Source organism: Heterocephalus glaber, unplaced genomic scaffold, assembly GCF_053883595.1.
Source record: "Heterocephalus glaber isolate CG9 unplaced genomic scaffold, H.glaber_assembly_v1.0 deba00001444, whole genome shotgun sequence".
NCBI classification, from domain to species: Eukaryota; Metazoa; Chordata; class Mammalia; order Rodentia; family Bathyergidae; genus Heterocephalus; species Heterocephalus glaber.
Window position 1 is genome coordinate 3,417,676 of NW_028258297.1, and position 21,355 is coordinate 3,439,030.

At 57.5% G+C, this 21,355-nt stretch overlaps 1 protein-coding gene across 10 annotated transcripts in view; it reads right to left on the reverse strand.

The window, feature by feature from the left end:
- The window catches only part of Gramd4 (GRAM domain containing 4), a 73,556-nt gene that overhangs the window by 25,712 nt on the left and 26,489 nt on the right, over window positions 1–21,355 (reverse strand). For all 10 annotated transcript variants that reach the window (XM_013072465.3, XM_013072463.3, XM_021258784.2 and 7 more), the window contains 2 exons: window positions 16,913–17,123; window positions 12,526–12,646 (listed from right to left, as the gene is read on the reverse strand). In XM_013072465.3, coding sequence (XP_012927919.2) covers window positions 12,526–12,646; window positions 16,913–17,123 — 332 coding nt within the window. The remainder of the gene's footprint in view (window positions 1–12,525; window positions 12,647–16,912; window positions 17,124–21,355) is intronic.

Sequence of the window (21,355 nt, forward strand, 5' to 3'; positions counted from 1 at the left end):
ACCAGGGGGAGCAGCCTCCAAGGACTGATGACTTCTCACGGGTAGACGGCTCGGCCACCTCCCAGCCCTGGGATCCAGACCTTCCCCGTGTGGTTCTGTCCCCACTGTGTCAGGGGACAGTGTCTGACACCCACCCCATGGCTGGGTGTGATGGTGGCATTGGAAACAAGAGATGCAGAACACAGGTGTCAGGACAGATTCCCTTGGAATTCCACATGGTCTTTCCCCTCCTTGTAGCACTGAAATAACCCAGGGATTTGCTCAGTTGCCCACAGCAGCAGGGAGCAGGAACAGTCCAAGACACTGCAGCCACGGAGAGGACAGCTGACCACGGCAGCAGCAGGCAGAGCATCGGCCCCGAGAGCTCGAGGGCATGGCAGGGGTGGACAGGAGGCCCTCGCCCGGCCACGTCAGCCTCGCCACACTGGCTGGCCACTCTCTGGAGAGACAGGGCTATATCCCCTTTGGTCCCTCCAGCCACACCCACCCTGGCCAGGCTGCCACGCTGCCTCCTGAACCTCAGTGGCTCCAGTAGGCTGAGACCGCCCAGGGCAGAAGGCACCCAGCATGGCAGACAAGGATCCGGGGACCTCTGGGAGACAGTGGGGGACTCCGTTCTGCCCTCTGTGCCCTGGGCAGCAGGCGAGAGCTACACACGGGGTGGATACAGCTCAGGGTACCTGTGCAGTCATGTGGCCACACCACCTGCCTTGCAGGAACCTACAGAACACTGCCAGCCCTGATCCTCAGGTGCCCACCACAGCCAGGCCTGATACGGTCAGGGCCCCTGGCGCACAGGAAGGGCTCATTTCCACTGGGCTGTCTGGCAGTTGGGCCCGTGTCCCAGCCCTCGGAGGGGGCAGCCCCAGGCCGCAGCTGTGACACAGTCTGACCTGAGCAGGTGGGGATGGTGCTCAGCTCCACAGCTGTGCACTCTGTTCCTTCCACCTGGGGCCCTGTCAGCAGCCACAGCAGGTCAGATGCCAACTCAGATGCCCAGAAAGGTAGAGCTGTCCAAGCACCTGCCTGTTCATGCAGCCCCAAGGCCAGCCCGACCCAGCCACATGCCAATCATGGCCTCTCAGGACAGGCCTGCAAACGAGCCCCAGGTGGTCTCATGTGCAAGGCATGTCCTGGACACCTGTGATAAAGAAGGGACAGGAGCAAAGGACAGCCCTCTGGAGGAAGAGCCAGGTGATGAGCGAGTCCGGGATGCACAGGCTGAGCAGGTACAGGTGCAGGGAGGGGCTGGGAAGAAGCCATCAGGAAGGTGTCCTCCGGAGGAGCAGGCCACCAGTCCCTGAGGTGGCTGTGTCCCAGGAGCACCATGCACCACTGAGGGGCTTGGCCAGACCCTTCCACACCAGCCTAGACCCTCCCCTCCCACACCAGCTGCGAAGAGCTGCCATTCATGGTGACAATGGCCAACCACTTCACAAGAGGCAACTCCTGAGTCCCTGGCTCACACGGGCCACTTTCCACCAGGTCTTGGCTCAGAGCTACAAGTGATGAATGCTCACAACAAAAGAGGCCTCAGGAAGGACCTAGGTGGTGTGGACAGCAGGACAAAGCAGGACCTCAGACACATGGCCACTTCCAGGGCCACAGAAAAGATGGGAAGCAGCTCCTGGACAGAGCACGTGCAGTCGGACAATGCTGACAATGCAGTCCCATCACAGCCACAGGAGGGTGAGCATGTCCCATGAGGCACTTGGCTTCCTGGGATGATCCTCTTCCCGGTGAGGAGGGCAGGTGTCTGTGCCCAGGCCAAACAGGTCCCTGACACACTCAGGCAGGTGACAGCCATGGTCCGGGTAGTCAGTGAGTCTTGGTTCTGACCAATGGCCTCTCCAGTCTTGGGGTGACAAGCTGAACCCTTTCTGAGCAGAAGTCTCTGAAGGAAAAGCCACACTTGCTTCTGTCCTACCAGCCACTCTGAGGCCATGGCACTGGACCAAGGAATTCACTAAGGCTGCAGTGGGGCCAGTGACGGACCCTGGGGCAGCAGCTCACAGCCCACAGGCAAGGCAAGACCTCCACCAGCCCAGAATCTTCTTTCTGCATAGGACGGAGTAGTGTTCAGGGTGACCCAGAGGCTCCCTTTCCTGTCACAGACCTGGGGACACAGGGCCAAGCCCAAGATCCTGGTACAAATGCTGGACGCGGGGAGTGGCTGTGTCAAATGGCCTGGGACCTCATCCAGGCAAAACACAGATGGGTGGATCAGGGGGAGGACAGACGACCAAAGAGGTTCTGATAATATTTAGGCTTGCTGAGTGCTGGCATCCACTGGCTTGGCAGACATTTGGAGCCCCAGGGCAGGGCACATGATGGTAGAAGAAGAGCTGACACTTCTGTTCCTCCAAGCCTCCAGGACGCACACACACCCAACACCTCCATGATCCGGGCGGGTCTGAAGGTGAAGGTCACCGAGATGCCTCCTCCCCACCCATGTGCACCCATGAAGGCCCTTGGCCCTCTCCTGGCAATAGGCACAGGAAACCAAGCCTTTCCTGACACAGATGCCGTGAAAGGTCAGGGCACTGGCCAAGCCTGAGCCAAGGTTCCAGTGCCAGCCCCAGGGACGATCCCTCCACAGGACCAGCAGACACACAGCACCTGCTGGCAGGCGGGAAAGAGACTTGAGGTCCTCTGAATCTGTGTCTCCCCACGAAAAGCCCCTCAGCACCAGCACTGTCCCTCCCGCCACCCTCCTTACACAGAGGCTCCCCAGGACGGGCTCTCTCAGGCACACACCCTGGTGGCGTGGCCCCAGGCAGGAGGTGGATCCTCAGCAGTGCAGCCTGGCAAATCTGCTGTGCATTCCCAGCAGAGCCAAGAAGGCGGCCTGCCTTTTCCCAGTGCCTCCTTTGCTCCTAGCACAAAGGGAGCTAAAGAAATGAAGCCAGCCGGAATCCTGACCAGCTATCCCCATGAGTCCTCTTTGAGCCCATGGTGTCCTGGAGGCAGAGTGGCTCCCTCCCAAGTCTGAAATGGTGATCAGATCGGCGAGCAGGCACTACAGGCCTCCACCCACAGTGACACATTTAGGTCAGATGCAGCACAAAGCCCAGCAGTCCTTCCACAGGACAAAAGCAACACAAATACCCCGTCATCAGTTTTTCTTTCTCCTGGATGGGTAAGGGAAGAAGCAGGGCTGACTTCCTGCCAAGTGGAAAGTGCTGAGCTGGTCCATCCAGAGACGGCCTGTCCCCAGGGCTCTCCCTCGGGCCTGCAACCACAGGGGCCATCAGGGCCATGGCAGCCACTCCCCATGTTCAGGGGCTCTGTGGAGGTGTCTGGGAACCTCAGAGCCCTGTCAGATCCTGCCACTCTCTCCCTTGGGACAAGGAGTCCCCAGTGCCCAGGGCCCAGGGTGGACTTGCCTGTCTTTCTTCCTTTTTTTTTTTTTTTTGGTACCGGGGATCAAACTTGGGTCCTTGAGAACCACTGAGGTAAATCCCTGGGCCCACTTTCCTGTCTTTCTGAGGGCTGCAAAACAAGGAGCCCTCCAGCAGGCTGAATGGCCCTTCTGGGGTACGGGGACCCTGGCCAGGCCCCTTCCTCCCCTCTCCTCCCCTCCTGCAGCTATGTTCCCAGTGCACCTGAAGCAGGGTCCCATGACCCACCAAGGTGGACCTGACAACAAACACTTGCTCTAGCACCAAGGAAGAGGAGGCTCCCGGTCGGCCATACGCACTCCAAGCATGCGATCTTGCAGCATGCTTGCAGCTGCCCTCATCCTAGAGCAGAGAGCTCTGCCAGCTGCCTGCCCCTCAACCTTCCATGGGCCAGCCAGACCGAAAGGGCCTCAGTCCACACCCCCTGGCAGCCAGGCCACAGGGGGGGACCTGGGGTGAAGACACAGCCTGGAACATTAGAGATGGATTCACTGCTTTATAGGATCGGAGATGCCTCTATATCCCAGGCAACAGGAGACACGGCGCAGCTCCCAGCCCCACAATCTCCTCTCCCAAGGCCCACGCTGGCCACACCGGGCCCTGAGCACTCAGCGGACCTGGTTAGATGGTCAGGGACAGCAGGCAGCCTACAGGAGGGTGGGGTAAGGGCAGAATGCCTGTTGAGGGACTCCTTAGACCCTGAATCTTCCAAGTCCAAAGGGCAAATCCCAGAAGAAGTTCATGCCATAATTCAGGGAATTCCATCCCTACTTGAGCAAATCAGCAATCAAGGAGAGCAATTACCAGGACAGCAAGCAGGGCACTCAGGTGTGTGGCAGAGAGAGACCAGGGTGGTCTCCCAAGGCAATGAGGCCACCGCCATGCCGACCTCCACAAGAGCAGTCAAGGCAGCAAAATATGAGGGGCGTTGGGCAGAGGGAAGGGGCCCAGGGGATGGATGGCCCATGACCCCAGGGACTCCTCAGGCTTACAGAAGCCTTGCAGCTGGGGTCTGGAGCAAGCCAGGCCGAGCTCGCCTTGGAGTTTCCAGGGTGTCTAAGAAGGGGTCCACATCCTCCACGCACCCCTACTTATTTCTTTGTTTGAGACAGTCTTGCTATAGAGTTCAGTCTAGCCTTGAATTGCCCAGGCTGGCCCCAAACTCGTGGCACTCCTCCTGCCAGCTCCCTCATTTATCTATAAAGACCCCTGGACCCTGGTTCCACAGGGATGTAGCAAAACTTAATTGACTTAGAGCCCCTGAAACTAGGAGAAATTCTCAGCAGAAGCACCCAGAAGGGCAACATGTTCATGTTGAACTCACCCTAAAAGAGGCTAAAGGAGGCTCTGAAGAGCTCGGTTGCCACCCACCCACATGGTTCACGTTCACGCCTCGCCCAGGGGCTGGGAAGAGAGGGGCAGGTGACTCTGGGTACCCCTCTGTCCCCACAACATTCTGATCTGATAAGACACAAAAGAGACACCTTGCTGGTGTCCACCTCAGACCCAGGCCGTGCAGCCTCGGTTCCCACCCACCCTCGGCACCACGCAGCCAACCCATGGGAAGTTATCAGGAAGAAGCAAACAGCTTTGAGGCTATTTTTAAATCTGTAAAAGTAGAGCTCTCAAGCAAGAGTCCTCCTGGCATACAATTCCACAGGCCCAGCCTCAGCCAGAAATAAAACTCAAGTGATAATCCTTAAATAAAACTTCCCACCGGCCAGGAGCGGGGACTCAGAGGCTGTCGGGAAACAGGAAGCTGTTCCCGGACAGGTGCTGCTGACACACCTGCAGCACAGGTCACACAGCCCCAGGCTCTGCCCGCACCTGCACCCAGACTAGCCCCTGAGCTCCTCTGCCCACTCACGCCTCCCAACATCGTGGACCTTTCTACAACACAGAGCCACCCCCCACCCCGTCCCACACCTCCTCGTTCAGCCACCAGCAAGAGCCACTTCTGCCTCCTCCATCCTGCCCCATTGTGCTTGGGGAAAGGACTCATCACAGGAAATGCCCCACCTTCTTATACGCTTAGGCTTGCATTCCCTCCTTCATCTATTACTGCTGCATTATTTATGGCTCCAGGCAGAGGTGAGTTTACAGGATGATAAGCAAACCATCCATGCAGCACTGACTGGTAAATGGTAAATAGGCAGTGGCCAAGTTTTAGGCATCTCACATTCTAACACGACTGACTGCTGCTCCGATGCAGTGTAGGATGGACACATAGTGTATTGATATTTATTCCCAAGAAAAAAAAAAAAAAAAAGAAGTAGGCTCCCAGCCAGTGCTTTCAGCCAGTATGGTTTTCAGGAAGCGATGACAGGCTTTCAGTGCAATATAGTGCATTACATTACATCTCATGCCTGTGGGCTGGACATGGGGCCCTGGCTCAGCTCTGAGTTGGGAGATGCAGATGTTAAAAATGTGTGCTCTGTTCCCAACCCATGTCTCATCTCTTTCTAACCAAGCACTCCGCACCCAGCAGCTAGACCCACCATGCCACAGTCCTTTCCCACTGCTACAGGCTCCCTGCTCAGCACGGGCAGAGGGTGGACAGCGACACCTGACCTCCAGCAAAGTGAGGCTGGGCCCCAAGGCGCTGAGTCGGTGAGCTTGCCAGGAAGCAAGGGGGCACTAAGACCCATTATCAGGCAGGACAGAGCAAGGGGCGCAGCTGGAGAACTGGGGATCTGCAGGTGCCCAGTGGGGCCATGAAAGGTGTGCAGAGGGTGTGTCTGGTAAAGGGAGCAGCCACTGTGTCCAACCTATCCATGCCCTCGCCCATCATCCACCCCCTGCGCGCCCACCCACGTGTCTGGTCTAAGCATGGGCTCCCAGCCAGCTGTCCACACAGTCTCCACCTGCACACCCGTCCACTCAGATGTGCACTGAGCACTCAGCACTGCGAGGCTGTGGGTTCACGTTGCTGGGACTCACATACGGAGCAGTTACCTTCACTTCCTCCTAAGAGCACAGCGAATGGAGGGGACGAGTGTAGACAGGGAAAGGGTGCCCCAGAGCCAAAACACCAGGACATGCCAAGTGCTGCTCCAGCGCTGCCGTGTGCCATGGATGGCTTATTTTGCCAGTTCAGCCTCATCTGTATAGACAAGGGATTCAGGGGGGTCCACCCAGGACCTCCGGGAGGTGACAGAGGATGAAGGCTGCTGGGCCAGGCTTGTTCTCTGCCCAGTGCACACAGAGAGCCTTGGTTGTGCCACTGGAAGCAAGGATAACACATGATGGGGCCTGGGAGCTGGTGATGTCCATGGGGCGGCATGAAGAGTTGATGAGAGATTTCCAATTGTCATCATCGAAAGCACCCAAAAGGAGACCATACCTTCACTACATGTCACTCAGGGGCAGAGCCAGACCCACCCAGCTTCTGTCCCACTGAGCAGAGATACGAAGCCAGAGCCCCAGCCCAATATCCATGGGCCAAGATCCAAAGGGTGGGTCCAGAGACACTGCCTCCATCTCCAGCAGGTGGCTCTGCTGTGCACCTCTGACAGTGGGCAGCTCCCAAGATCCTTCTGTCTGTAGGAGACTGACGGTGAGGAGGGCGCCTCCAATCACCCAGGCTGGCTACCCTCAAGCCTCCCTCCCTGCAGGGCCCCTCGGGAAGAATGTGCCTCCTGAGGAGACTCTTCAAGCCTCTGGCTCAGCACCTGCTCACCGCCTTGAGCTTCTTCCAGAAGCCCTCACTTGAGATGAGAGCTGGCCACCTGGACCCCAAGGGTGTGGAGCGGGAAGGGGGTTTCCAGGAACATAGGGTCTGGGGAGCGAAATGCACACCTTCTCTGAGTCACATGCTCCAGGACCCCCACCAAACTGGCTGCATCCACTGGAAATCTGCAGGTGTCTGGCACTGTATGGGTGCCCAGAGATGCGGCACAGCACCCAAGGGTGCCTCTTCCAGCCTGTCCAGGGAGGTATCTGCAGGCTTCACACCAGCAACCAGGAAGCCCCCAGGCCCCTGAGGTCCCCAAAACTCCTTTCTCTCCCAAAGCCAATTCCACACCTAGTTTCTCTTGGGAAGAGGCTGTGTGTAGTCTCTGCAACCTCAGAGAGTCTCACTTCCCCCAGCCTGCACCCTGTAGGCGATCGATAAGCACATTCACACATATAAACCTTACAATACTGTACGTTTCCACTCAAAAAGCAATATGCAATTGAAATGCATTTCGGCTGTGTGATGCTTTTCATTTCTTTATGCGCTTCTTTAACAAATTTAGGCTCCTGCCTTCAGCCAGGAGCTGAAACACATTTCAGCCGCACCTTCTCTGTACCGTGTCATTTCCTTACAGAACATTTGTACTCTTCAATTTTTAATAACTGAGAAGGCTGCTGGACACCAGGGTTATTTCCTCTCCTCCGAGGAGAATGAGTCCACTTTCTGAGAGAAGGGACTGCAGATAATTGAATGGATTTAAACCCTCACTACTTAGGTGCTGATGACAGGGCAGACTGAGGCCTTGATAGAAGAAATGCTCACACCTAACGCTCACGAGGGGTGGGGTGTGGACCAGATGCCTGGGTCTCTGGTCAGACCTGTGCTCCCTCCACACCCGAGGCCCACACTCCCTCCTACAGACCAGGACAACAAACACAGCCAAACCAGCACCTGGTGCAGGCCCAGTGACAGGCGGAACACACGCGTGGCTCCCAAAATTACATAACACCCTTGCCCACATAGCACGCACCCCTGGGTGCAGGCACAGGCTCTGTTGGGCAGGTGCCACCTCTCATGGGCTCTTTGTACCCCACCTCCACCCACCAGCTCCCGCTCCGTCCACAGCGTCATGCTTGGATACAGCTAAAGTCCCACCCATGTCCTCAAGGTGCAGAGACATCCCGCTAAGAGCCACCTGTACCACCTCTCGAAGCAGAGGTTGGAGACAGTGTCACTGCCCATAGGCAGGGAGTGGGCAGGTCAGGCCATGACATGGGCACCCTGTGGACACAGACGTAAACAGCCGTGTGACTGTCACCAGGAACCATCTTGGTGTGACCACCAGGATGTAATGCAAGTGTGGAGAGGATGGGACTGTGTAGGGCAAGATAGGAAACAATATACATGTCTGCTTCTACGTAAAATTCAGCAGAAGGAATTAATGTAAAATTAAAAGAAAACTGGTTGTCCACTGAGGAAGGGAAGGAGTAGGTGATGGGGTGCAGGGAGAGCAACTCAAGTTCTCTGAATATACCTTGACTTTGGGACCAAATGGACAGTTCTATTTATTTATTTATCTTTGACACAGGGTCTTACTGAGTGGCCCAGACTGTTCTTGAACTCCCGGGCTCAAGCAATTCTCCTGCCTCAGCCTCCTGGGGAGCTAGGATTATAGGTACACACCACAGTAAACAATTTAGACAACTATAAGAATTTAATTTTCAGCTGGATGTGCTGTTGTACTTCTGTAATCCCAGCACTTGGGAAGCTGAGGTAGGAGGATCACCACAAGTTTGAGGCCAGCCTGGGCTTCAGAGTGAGACCCTGTCTCCAAAAAAACCAAAACAATCAAAAAACATTTAACTTTATAAAGAACTGTCGACAAGCATAATGGGATGACAGCACCCACAACAAGATACACTGAGAACAGGCCACCACATCGGTGACACCGTGGACAAAGCTGCCTAGCCTGTCTCCCTGAGAGGCAGCAGGACACAAATGCAAATGGTGGACGTTCTGCAAGGTAACCAACCCGCCCTCTCCCAGCATCAACATGAGGAAACACGGAAAGCTGGGCTGTGCTCCAGGAGAGGAGATGAGAGGGCTGAGGACCAGACTCCGCTCACCCAGACGTTTCTTCTGCCACAACGGACACGGCTGGCTCCATGGTGAGGCCGAGAAAGGTCTCACTCTAGATCACGGTACATCAGTGATTTCCTGATCTCTGATAACGGTGCTACGGTTAGACAACAGAACAGCCGGGCTCTTAGGACACACACCCAGGGCATCATGTCTGCACGTGACCGACAGGCAGCTCAAACGTACAGACAGGCAGGTGGATGGAGGGCTGGATGGACGGACGGGTGTGCAGATGGATGGATGGACAGGCAGATGGGGAGGATGGGCAGACAGATAAGAGAGAGAGGCAGACAGGTGGGACAAACGTTTACGTTTTGAGCAATAACTAGATGAAAAATCGTCAGGAATTCTTTGTAAGCCTGAAATTGTGCCCAAATACAAAAGTTAAAAGCAAAGGCTATCTCTAAAAATGTAAAGCGAAGAGAAACAAACGAAGCAGCCACCCACTGACTTGATCACACGGTCCCGAGGAAGGAGAGGCCCTCGCTGGTGACTCGGAAAGCAGGGATTCCTACCTCTTGAGGGACAAAGGAACTAGGAACAGATGCAGGCTGCGCTCCCAATCCCCGGCTGGCGGCAGTCCTGGTATCTTACCCTGAGGTGGGGGGTGGGGGTGGGTGGGTGAGTGGGTGGGTGGGTGTGTGTGTGTGTGAGATATAACCAATGAGTAATGCTGGTGTCACTCTCTGCAAACCAGGATTTCTGCACAGAGAAAGGGAAGTTAAGAGTCTGCTGAGGCTGAATAGAAGCTGGGGCTGGGATATGAGCTCTTGTCCATGCTCTGTCCACGAGGTACACACCTGGCCCCACCCACTGAGCAGGCCAGGCACCACAGTGGGGAGAGCACGCAGTGAGGGCCTCTGGGCCCTGCCCTTCTCTAATAGGAGCCAGCACTGTCTTGCTCATGGATCATCCAAGGCTGGGCAGGGAGTGTGTGCAATGGGCCTGAATTATCTCATCACGGCAGACAGGACTCAGAAACACTGCTGGAGACTTCTGCAGCCCAGAGGGCAAGCTTTGAAAGCACAGTAGGCAAAAACCCTATGTTGAAGACACATCAAATATGCTCAAATCCGAGATCTCTGGATGACACCACAAACCCACAAGAAGCTATGCCCTCACTGGCTCCAGTGGAGGCGTGAACTCATTTACCTCAAACCAAGAAGAAAAGGAAAAAGCTCAAATGCGCCCTCCCTCTCCTACGGGTGCCAGACATCAGGGTTACCAAGCAGTTGGCAAAGGGAAGCCTATTCTTGGCTGATCAATGGCACAAGTAGAGACAGCCATTCTGCAACCCCCAGTGAAAGGATGACCTGGTGACAACTGTCCACCTCCTGACCTCAGAGAGGATCCACTGTGTACTCAAGTCCCCACCTCACAGGGGAGCGGAGGGATGGGTGACTCAGAGAGTGTCAGACTCACGGCTTTTCTCTATAGGACACACTGAGTTACGTACTGAAATATTCACACATGAAACAATACGGTGTGGAGGGCCGGGGATTTAGCTCAGTGGTTCCACTGCCTGCCTTGAAACAATACAGTGTGGGCTGGGGTTTGTCTGAAATGCCCAGCAAGGGAGGGGAAGAGGAAGCCAGCCTGGCCCAAGTCAGTTCCTGTCCGAGCTGAGGCTGTGTGTGAAAAAGAGAGCTCGGGATGTTATTCACTGTATTTCTGCGTGCATTCAAAATTTTCCATAATTAAAAAATATTAGCTGGGTCACCTATAATCACAGTACTCGGGAGGCTAAGCCAAGAGGGTCACAAGGTAAAGTCCAGCCTGGGGAACTTAGCAATACCTTGTCTCAAAATAAAATGAAAGGCGGGGGATGTAGCTCCATGGTAGAGTGCCCCTGGATTGACCCCCAGGACTGCAAAAAGCAAAAGCGAAACACTGCCCGTAACTGCCACCCCACAGCATCGGGCTGAACTCGACACCGCACTTCAAGAGCCACCAGGGAACAGATGAGACATCCCTTGCAGTACCGAGGACAGAGTAGAGCAGCGAACCCATCCCTGAACACCAGCAACATCCAGGGTGGGTGGCCTCCTCTGCCCTGCCACCTAGAGAGGCACGTGGCTGTCCTGCTTCTGCACCTTGTCCTGACCCATCCCAAAGGGCTCAGCAATGCCCTCTGTTCTGTCACCAGGTGAACCCATGAGCTGTGTGCCCACTCTGGCCCTGGAGCAGCAGTCAGTGGGCAGCTGGCGGAGCCAGCCCAGCCCCCAGCCTGCAGGTGTGGCCAGCAGAAGCCCTAGCACTGGTGCCTGGCTGAGCCCTCCCAGCCCCACAGCAGGACAGCGTGGCCCAGCTCCTGCTCGGCGCCAGAGGGAAAACCGGCACCCACACTAAGCCAACAGTCTGCATGCATCCTACTGAACCTGTGCAGCCCTGGGCTGGGAGGAAGAGGGAAGTGGAGAGCCAGAGACCCTAGCCCTTGAGGCACAGGATGAACAAGAACACAGACCAGACAAAGCCAGAGGCTGTTTGGTTGGAGCATCGAGGGGACCCCAGCTGTGCAGAACACCAAGAGGGAGATGACCTGCCACTCACCCCCTACTTCCTGCCCTTGGCTGAGGGCTTCCAATGGCCCCTTCCCTGGGCCAGCCCCGCTCCCTGCTCCACACACAGGGCCAAGCTGTCTCCTCTGAACCTTCTTCCTCATGGCCTCACCGCACCAGGGTGTCACTCAGCAGGTCCGGCATGGGTCCTGGCTGGGCTCCCTGGTTTCACCCCTTACTACTCAGAGGACTTCACCCTGCGTGCCTCAGTTTCCTCTCCTGTGAAACTGGGAGGACGTGGAGAGGAGGAGAGAGGATCAGAGGGAGATGCCATGGGATCACACATGCAGGGATCCCGCAGGCTGCATGGAACCACTATCCCGTACAGGCTGAAGGCCTGAACAGGCAGGGCTGGTGGGCCAGGAGCCCAGGGTCTCTCATGTGCACGCAGAACAGACACACAATTTCAGACTCCTTCAAAAAGCCCTTAAAAATTCCAATTTAACCATCAAAAATGCACCATGCCCGATTTGCTAAAATAATCTGAATTTGGGGGATAGGATTCACTCCTTCCACCCTGAGACTCCCTTCCCTTCTGGCCTGGAGGGCAGCAGATGGGAGACACAGGTGCAGGAGGCCAAGGGCGTGTGGGGACTTCCTAACTTCCGAGCCCAAAGAGCCCCACGGACCCACGCCTGCCCCCATCCCACATCCAGTGGAAAAGCCCCTGAGCTCGAGTGGGTGCCATGATGTTTAAACTCAGCCCCACCCTGCAGGGTCCCGTGTCCTAGGAGTGCTTTCTGGTACTCACGCAGGAAGTGCTTCTCCAGTAAGGCGATTTCCAGGTGACCCTTGATCTCGTTCAGGCGATCAGACTCTGTGCGGATGAAGTCTGGCGCCCCAGTGGCCATGATGAGGGTCCCTGGACCTGCCTGGAAGGAAAACACTGAGATTCAGAGGTGATGGCACAGAAACACCCTGGGTCTCCACCCAGGGTCCGAGGCCCGGGACAGCAGGTCAGCACAATGGCCCCCAGGTCCCTGCTGCACCTGCCTGAACCCCTGGAAGGAAAAAGACACAGCTCTGCTGCAGGGCACACAAGCCCGCTCAGGACCTCAGAGTACGTGGACCTCAGAGTACCCTCGGCACCAACGTGAGGTTGACATCAAGAAATAACAGAGAAATTAAAACTCTTAAGCAAGGTGCTAAGCGCCTAGATGGTGGCACTGCTGATCTTGGGTCACAGCAGTGAGTGTGCAGGGGGTGCTCTAGCCTGACAGCGGGACCTGGGTGGAGCATGCAGCCATACCACACAGAACACACAGGAAAGGGGATAGCTCCCAGGCAGCCAAGGCCTGAGGGGAATCAGGGACAGCCACCTCCTGTCCCCGCCACAGAGGCTCATTAAGCCACTGTCCTGTTCCCACCTTGGGGAGCTGGCTCCAGTTACAGGTGCCCAGGGGGCGGGCACAGAAGGCGCTCTGCAACCTGCTGACCAGAGGGAAAGGAAAGAGGCCTGCAGGGCCATGCTGGGCACTCACATGGTCCCCCTGCTTGGGGGCTGCCCAGGGAGAAAATGTACCAGAGTCCCTGCAGGAGAAAAGGACCCAAACTCTGCACCTGGGCCCCAGACCTCCTCCTCTGGGAACAGGGGTAGGGAAACAAGATCTGTGCTCAGGCTGTTTGTCTGGGAGCAGCACAGTGGATGCTCCCCAAGACTGCCACTTGCTTGGAGCCCATGGCCCGGGGAAGGGGCTGGTGGAAACCAGTGGGTCCAGGCGGGCCCTGGGCACCTGACCTTCTGCACTGTCAGCTACTCTGGCTATAGGACACACGTTCCTGGGGGTAGGGGCCAGGCCATGTTATTTGGTGCCTTCTTGGAGCCTGCCATGGGCAGCAGGGAGATACTGTGGAGTGGGGTGAAAGCAGAGCAACTCCATCTGCCCTGGATGTCACTTGGGGTCATTCTCTGCCCTGATGCTGACTAGGGAGGTTCAGACGTGGGCACTGCTCAAGGAAGCCACCTAAGTTGGGTGCTGGGAGCTCAATGTGCCTCAGTACCCCAGATCCCCTGTCCACTGTCCCAAGGACTAAAGCTCAACAGGCCTGGGAGGGGAAATGCAACCCCACATACTGCAGCCAATGCAGAGGCAGACCTGCATGTCTATGTTCCAGGCTGACCTGGAGGAAGCTCTGGGATGCAGGGATGGGGCAGGTGTCACTTGGGAACCATAGGGCAGACATGGGCGTCTAAACATCTGTCCACAGGTGCCCCAGCACAGCCAGTCCCCGATGAGCTCAGAGGGCCTGAAGGCCACTGAGACCCAACTGGGCAGCAGGACTGTGGGCAGCACCCACTACTCCACACATCCAGCAGTGGGCAGGGCTGCAAAACCTGCAGGTTCCTGACACATCAAAGATGAGTGACTTAGTGACCTAACAAGACCCTATCTCACAAGTTAAAAAAACAATTTTTTTAAAGGGCTGGGGATGTAGCTCAGTGCAAAGGCTCTGGGTTCAATCCCCAGGACTGCAAAAAAGAAACAAAACAAGACAAATGAAAAAGATAACAAAGTCAGATGCTCAGACACCTGGCGTCTGCCCCACAATCATCCAGTGGGCATGTGGACAAGTAGCAGATGCCAGGCTGGCTGGGAGGTGGTAAATGGCTATATACACAGGGCACACGGACTCCCAGACACTCCCTCTAGTTAAAGCGTGCTGGGTGTTTGGGACATCTGCTTTGAAAAAACATTTTAACTCCGAAACAAACTTCAGGCCACGTGTAACCTGATCACCCCCATGGACCCGGGGAGCTCCAGGCCTCCTGGCAGGTGACCCTGGCTAGAGCCCCACCCCTGCTGTCATCTACTCCATCCTGAGCAGATGGACAGCCCCTTCCCTGGGGCCTTCTGGAGACGTCGCCCCTTCCCCTGGCAGCTGAGTCACACAGAGCCACCCTGCCCCAGCATAGCAAGGCTATCTGGAGAAGAAGGTCATCAATGTTGAATGGAAATGTGATCTGGCAGCCCAAGCAGCTCACAGCCTCCCTCCCCACCCAGGAACCACTGCACACCCCCAGCACCCTCCAGTTCAACCTGCCCTCCACGAGCCCTGCCTGTCAGGGAACATGGCCTTGATACCTCACCTGCTCTTTCTGGTTTTGAAATCTGCAGGTGCAGAGCCCGAGGGCCACACCTGGGCTCACAGGACTCTTTCTTCCCCACCATCTGAAGAGAGACCTTGCAGGTGACCCAGGTGGGCAGCCTGAGGACGGCCCAGGGGTGGGCATGGGACACAAGGGATTAGTGAGCCCTGCCCTGCCCGGGAGATGTCCAGGTGTTAGGTAATTGTCAGGCATCACCTAACACAGATGACACAGCACAGAACCAAGAATCCCTGGCACAGCACCTGCTAAAGACAGCATGTTGTGTGCTCCAGGCCTGCCAGCCACCACCCTGCCCAAGACAGGGACCCTGGGAGCCCCGTAGGTGGTGCTGAAGAAGGAAGGTCTCCTCCTCTAGTGACTAGGCAGGCCCAGGGGCCCCAGGAGCCAGTGATGTCTGGGCCTGCATCATCGGGGCTCCTGTCTGCAGCAGGGACAACACCTCCAGAGAACGGGAGCAGACAGCCAGAGCCCCTATGGGCTGCCAGGGCCTTCACCTATGAAGTCCCCACATGGCCACACCCATCCCCCAGTCTAAGTCCCCACCTTTACCATGCTGGGGGCTCCCCAGGGAGCACAGGAGAGTAACCCGCCCTTGACAGAACTGTTTCCAGGAGCAATGTCTCTGTGCCCAAATCAAAATGGTGCCCACCGTGATCAGGAGACTGAAAGGGCAGACTGGGGGGCTAGGAAGAGGTGGGGAGAGGAGCAGCAGCCTTGGGGTCTGGAACCCATGCCTTGGTCCTGGCTGGCTCTGCCGGTGGCTGGGAGCACGACCTCAGCTATGAAAACCACCCGAAGCCTCAGTTTCCCCATCTGTCAGGTGGGAACGATGGCCCCAGAAAGGAGCTGCCCAGGCCGTGGGGCGGCACAGGCCCTGTCACTCCGCGTGTCCCTCTAGGAGCAAGACGGCAAGGCTGAAAACCCAGACCAGGCAAGCTCTGGGCCCCTGGCTCCCGAGGAGCCTGCAGCTAACAGGCACCTTCAGGGCAGCAGAGGAAACCAGGTTGGACGGGGCCACCCTGCTCCGGCAAGGCAGCCCAGGCAGGACAAGTCCGGAGGGACCGGGGATGGGAAGGGAGCCGGAAGGCCCAGCACGCGGCCCACTCACTCACCCAGCCAACCAGTGCCCCACACAGGGCAAGGGGTGGCCACGTGGCAGACCAGAGAGCCCTGGTGTGGGGACAAGCCCAGCCGCCCTGGACAGCACCTGCACTGGGCAACACAGGGCAGGAGCTATGGGCGGGCGGCCAGGCCGTTAAGGGGCAGCACTAGTAAATTATTAATTTCTACCAGGAGCAGCACAGTCACAGCCCTATTACGGAACATTAATGCTACAGAATCAGGGAAAGGAGTGACGGCAACCACATCTGGGCTGAAAACCTGGCTCGGGCTGGGAGAAAAACCCATGGGCCAGCAAGAACGATGGGTAAAAGGACGGTGCCTGCAGCTGCACTGGGGCTCTGAGGAGGGAGGAGGGAGCGCCCCAGCCAGCCTGGGAAAGGGCAGCCCACACAGTGCCCTTCCTGCCACCTCTGCTCATCCAAACCCCATGAAGCAGCACTTCCAGAAAGCAGGGACCCTCTGGCCGTGCCCACCCCAGCACAGGCCGGCTGAAGTGCTCCACGGATGCCCGATGTCCAGCCAGCCCTCAGGGTCAGTGACACCAGTGAGGCACACCTGACAGGCCAGACACACAAGGCCCTGCCCTGCCCCTTCCCCACCAGTATGCTTCCAGGGTCAGGCCGGGGCCAGCAACACTTCCACATGAGAAGTCTGCCGACCAGAGAGGGAGGCAGGGACAGGCAGCCGCTGGGCACAGAAAGGGTCACCCAGGGACAAGAGGAATCTGGAGGGGGGTGGGCCTGCGATGGGGAAGCACGGCAAGGAGGGGCGCGAGCCCCATTCCCATTTCCAGCCAGCCCGGGGGGACAGCAATCCGGCACGCCTGCACTTGACCTGGCCACTTGAGGACCTAGGTGAGTTCCAGCGTGCACCGGGGATGGCAGAGACACGGGCTCGCTGTACTCACAGGGTCCCTGAGCTCCTGGCCGTCTCGGGGCGAGGTCCGAGGTGTCTTCAGGGGCAGCTCGTCAGCGCACTCAGTGTCCGAGGCATTGGGCGACTCTGCCAGGTCCAGGCAGTCCTCTCTCTTGGGGCCTCTGAACCTGATCCTGTCCAGCCTCCTGAGCATGTTCAGCACCGAGCTCCTGGGCCTCCCCTGCACATGACGGGCGGGCTCCCTACAAGAGAGGGGGCTCGGTCACTCGCCAAGCAACACCTGCCACACACAGTACCTGTCCCCAGGCTCCTGCTGGTGGGTGTGGCCACAGACTTCCTCTTTGCCCACCAGGCTGGGCCACCACCTCTGTCGCCCCATCCCTCCAGGCCAGCCAGCCGCAGACTCCTCCTCCACCTTAGTCGGAGCAGGCCCCCAGGGCTCAGAAGAGCAGAAGGACATCCAGGTCCCCAGCAGGCCATCCTGCCTCACCATGGGGACTCAGACCCAAGGCTAAGGGAAAAACATGGTACCGAGAGGGGGCCAGAGGGCTGGTCACTCCCCAAAAGTCCTACTGTCACCAACACAGCAGATATACAGCTATGTACACCCAGGGATGCTGCCCAGGGCTCTCTGCGAGGTGCTTCATCCTTGCACCAAGGCCCAGCTCAGCCTCAGAGACTCAGCCTGGGCCCCACCCTTTCTACAAAGCCCCCTCAGGGCCAGGAGGAGGGGACCAGTAGGGCCACACCCCCACACCCCTGGCCTGCACGTTGGGGCCAAGGTAGCAAGGTAGCCTGCCAGTGCAAATGCACACCTGTGTGTACCCAGAGACTTACATGCCCAGTTACAGCAGGACAGCCAGGGCAGCACTCAGACTCCCAAGGGGTGGGGAGTGGCACCCCCTCCCGATGTACAGCACTTTACGCACAGCTGGATGGGCAGAGGGCCAAGGGCTGCCAGGTTCATCCCTAGTCCCCACCACACAGCTCCAGGCCCGTGCTGCAGCCCAGGGCCCCGCCCCTTTCCACACACCTAACTCCCGATGTCCGAGGCCTCAGGTCCCAGGGAGCACTGGACTGACACCCTGGGCTCCCAGCTGGCCTTTTTCCTGTGAGGCAGGAATAATCCTGACAAGGCAAAGGCATTTTGGCAATCCAAGGTGATACACAGCAGGGTGGGGGCCTGACCTTGGCCTGGACCCAGGGAGCCACAGGACTGTTTCCCTGGGAGGAGGGGAGGGTGTGGAGTGGAAGGGCTTCCTGCTGGGGGCAGCAGCACAGAGCCCAGAGGGCAGCTTGACGGCAGCAGGAGGTGCTCATTGGCCCAACCCACCTGCCTGCCTGGATGGCGCTGCAGCTCAGGATGAGAGCAGCTAATGGTGGGGACCCCAGATCTCAGCCAGCAGGCACTCGAGCTGGCTCTGAGCCAAGGGGCAGCTCAGGCTGGGGGTGCCAGAGGGACCTTGGGTGCTGCTGGGACAGGCTCTCATCTGGACGTGGAACCTACACAGGTAGTTCCTGTGGCCAGTGTCCCCTGGGAGCTAGCGGGAGTCCAGGGGTGGGCCGCACTGCAGGAGGCGAGGGTGGAGGACAGGCCACCATGTGGAGAAATGTCACATACAGGAACTGTGAATTCCAGAGCGGCTGATGGAACAGCAAACTGAAAAACAGATCAATCAAAAGAAAAGAGAACTTGCTACTAGCAAACCGTAGAGAGGAGATAGTGGTCTGTATTAAGAGACCAAGCTGGGCATAATCCCAGCACTCAGGAGGCTGAGGCAGGAGGATTTCGGTAAGTTCAAAGCCAGCCTGAAGTACATAGTGAGACCCTGTCTCAAAACAAACAAAAAGACTCAAAAATGAATTCACAAAGCAAAAAAGTCTGACAACCCAACAAATATGAAAACCTCTCCTTTGGTAAAAAGTAAAAGAAAAGCCAGACAGGGTGGCACACGCCTGTCATTCCAGCACTCTGGGAAGCTGAACCAGGAGGACGGCAAGTTTGAGGTCAGCCTGGGCAACATATTGACTTAGTGAAATCCTGTCTCAAAGTAAAAAGTAGAAGGAAAATAAGGACTAAAACAGGAAGTACGAGTACCTAATATGATATATGAAGATGAGTATCTTGGTGATTAGACAGCTTGAATCAACTGAGGAGAACTACAAGCCCACTTCCTAACTCCTGCTGCCAACATTACCACCAGGAGGCAGTAATCATGAGGTGCACGAGGGCCAAGAAGGCAGATGCCCTGGTCAGGAGTCCCACCCCTGAGATGCCAGTCCAGGACCAAGTCGAACACACGCAGCCCATCTCATGCCTGGAAACACTCCTCAGGGGCAGGGCAAAGACCACCGGCACCCAGTGCTCATGCCACCTCAAACCCCGACAGGCAGGGCCTGGGCTCCGTCCGTGCCATGCACTGTGGCCTCACACAGGATGCCAGTTCTGGAAGGTGACATGAGACGTACAGGGTGCTGCACTATGACGCCAGCTCAGGACAGTTTTAGCAGCTCACTCTCCAGTGCCGGCTCTATGTTTTCCTCGTGCTTTTTTGAAGATATTATTTTATTACGGTAAAATATACATAAGACTTCCCAACCTATTTATGTTTAAAGGTGCAAGGGGTAACACTGCGTATCCACCCCAGAATGCTTCATCCAGTAAAGCTGAAACCGCACTCATTAAACCCTGATACACAGTCCCCTCCCCAGCCACCCCCAGGCCACCACTGCTATGGCTCCAACTCAGAATGTGAGACTAAAACGGCAGGAAAAGGACAGACACATAAATCCTACTGCAGCAGAAAACCTACTTCCTGTGCATCCAGACTCCGCCCTGGCCACCCTTCCTCCTACTAGAGCAGCAGCAAAGAGAGACCCCAGGTCTGCCAGAAGGCTGTGCGCACACCCACGAGCGGAGAGGGACACACACACCTGAGCAGAACAGTGGACAGCGGTACCTGCGCTCCTCCGTGGCCCCCGTCCCGGCTCACAGATGGCTCCATGCTGAGCTCTCCTCCCTGCTATTCTGAATCCCTGAAGCCACCCCACTAAAGAGGCCATCACACTGGGAGAGGGACAAAGGCACCCAGTGTCGCCCATTGCACACTGAACACGCGCTGGCCACTGACGAGCTCAGCCCCACCACAGTCCTGCGGCCCCACTCACCCTGCGCTGGGCAGGTGCCCACCCCAACATGCAGCCCAGGAACAGGGGTCCTGCAGGGCCCCTCCCTGCCCTCTAGCCCAAAGCCCTGGGTTCCTTAAAAGCAGAAATATCCACGCTGCAGGCTGGAAGGGCAGAACTCCATGCCATGGGCCAGACCACGGGCCCTGGCCTAGCTGTGCTTCCACCACACATGTCCCAGGGAGGGGGCCTCCCACACCAGCACCCCCAGTCTCGGCTGAGCAGAGTCCCACCCGTGCCAGGACAACCTTGTCTCACAATCTCTCCCTGACCCTGTTTCCAGGTAAGGTGCTATTGCAGGTTCTGGGGCACACATTTGAGGGAGACACTGTGCCACCCAGCACACCCCGACGTACGGAGAAACCGAGGCTGGGGCCAAAACGGTCTGTGCCCTGGCCTGCATCCCAGGGCTGAGTCTCAGATCCGGCATGTGGCCCCAGAGCGAGAGCTGTTCTCACCACCCATCTTGCTCGAGTCTCCCAGCCCCTGCTGTCCTGGGTGCTGTGTCCCCTGCAGTCCCCATCCCCAGCTGCCCAGCCCCACTCCCCACCATCCTCAGACTGCAGCCCAGCTGCTCTCCCCAGGACACCCCACCACACACCCACCCAGCCCCTGCCTGCTGTCCAGCTCCACAGGACACGGAACCCAAACTCCTGCAGCTGCCCCTCAACAGGGACCAGCCCCTGCCCTCCTGGCTCCTGGGAGCTGCTGCTCCCCCACTGGCCCCTGCTGTCCTTCATCAGACCCTCCCTGGGCTGCGCAGGGGTCCAATCTGACCACTAACCTCTGGAGAGCACACCCCACCTGCCCTAGCCTGCACCTCTAGACCTCCACCGGAAGTGGTCGCTTGGACAGCTCAGATGCAGCTGTTTTGGTGCACACAGTAACCACACATCCCCAGAGCTGGCTCCACACGAAAGGCCTGGGGAGGGTGGTGCCTGCAGAGCAGGGCTGTGGAGGCTCCCAGCACCCCAGGCTCTCCAGCCCCTCTGTGCTAGCAGGCTGGAGTCCAGCCGGCTGCCTGGGCGCGAGTGTGCTCCTTGTGAAAGTGCTGAATGGCTTCCGGACACACAAAGGATGCAGTGTCTGCACCCAGGCTTGGGAACCACAAAAGGGCTCATTTCCCTTCCCAGCTCAAGACTGGTAAGAGCAAGCGGGCGCTAGCCTCCTCCATGTCATCGCTGGGCCTGGCTTCTTTCTGTAGCCCTGCAGCCTGCCTGGCTTTGTCCCTCATTCCCTCCTTATCTGGTGGCTCCCCAAACTGATCCCAGATAAACAGCACCCACTT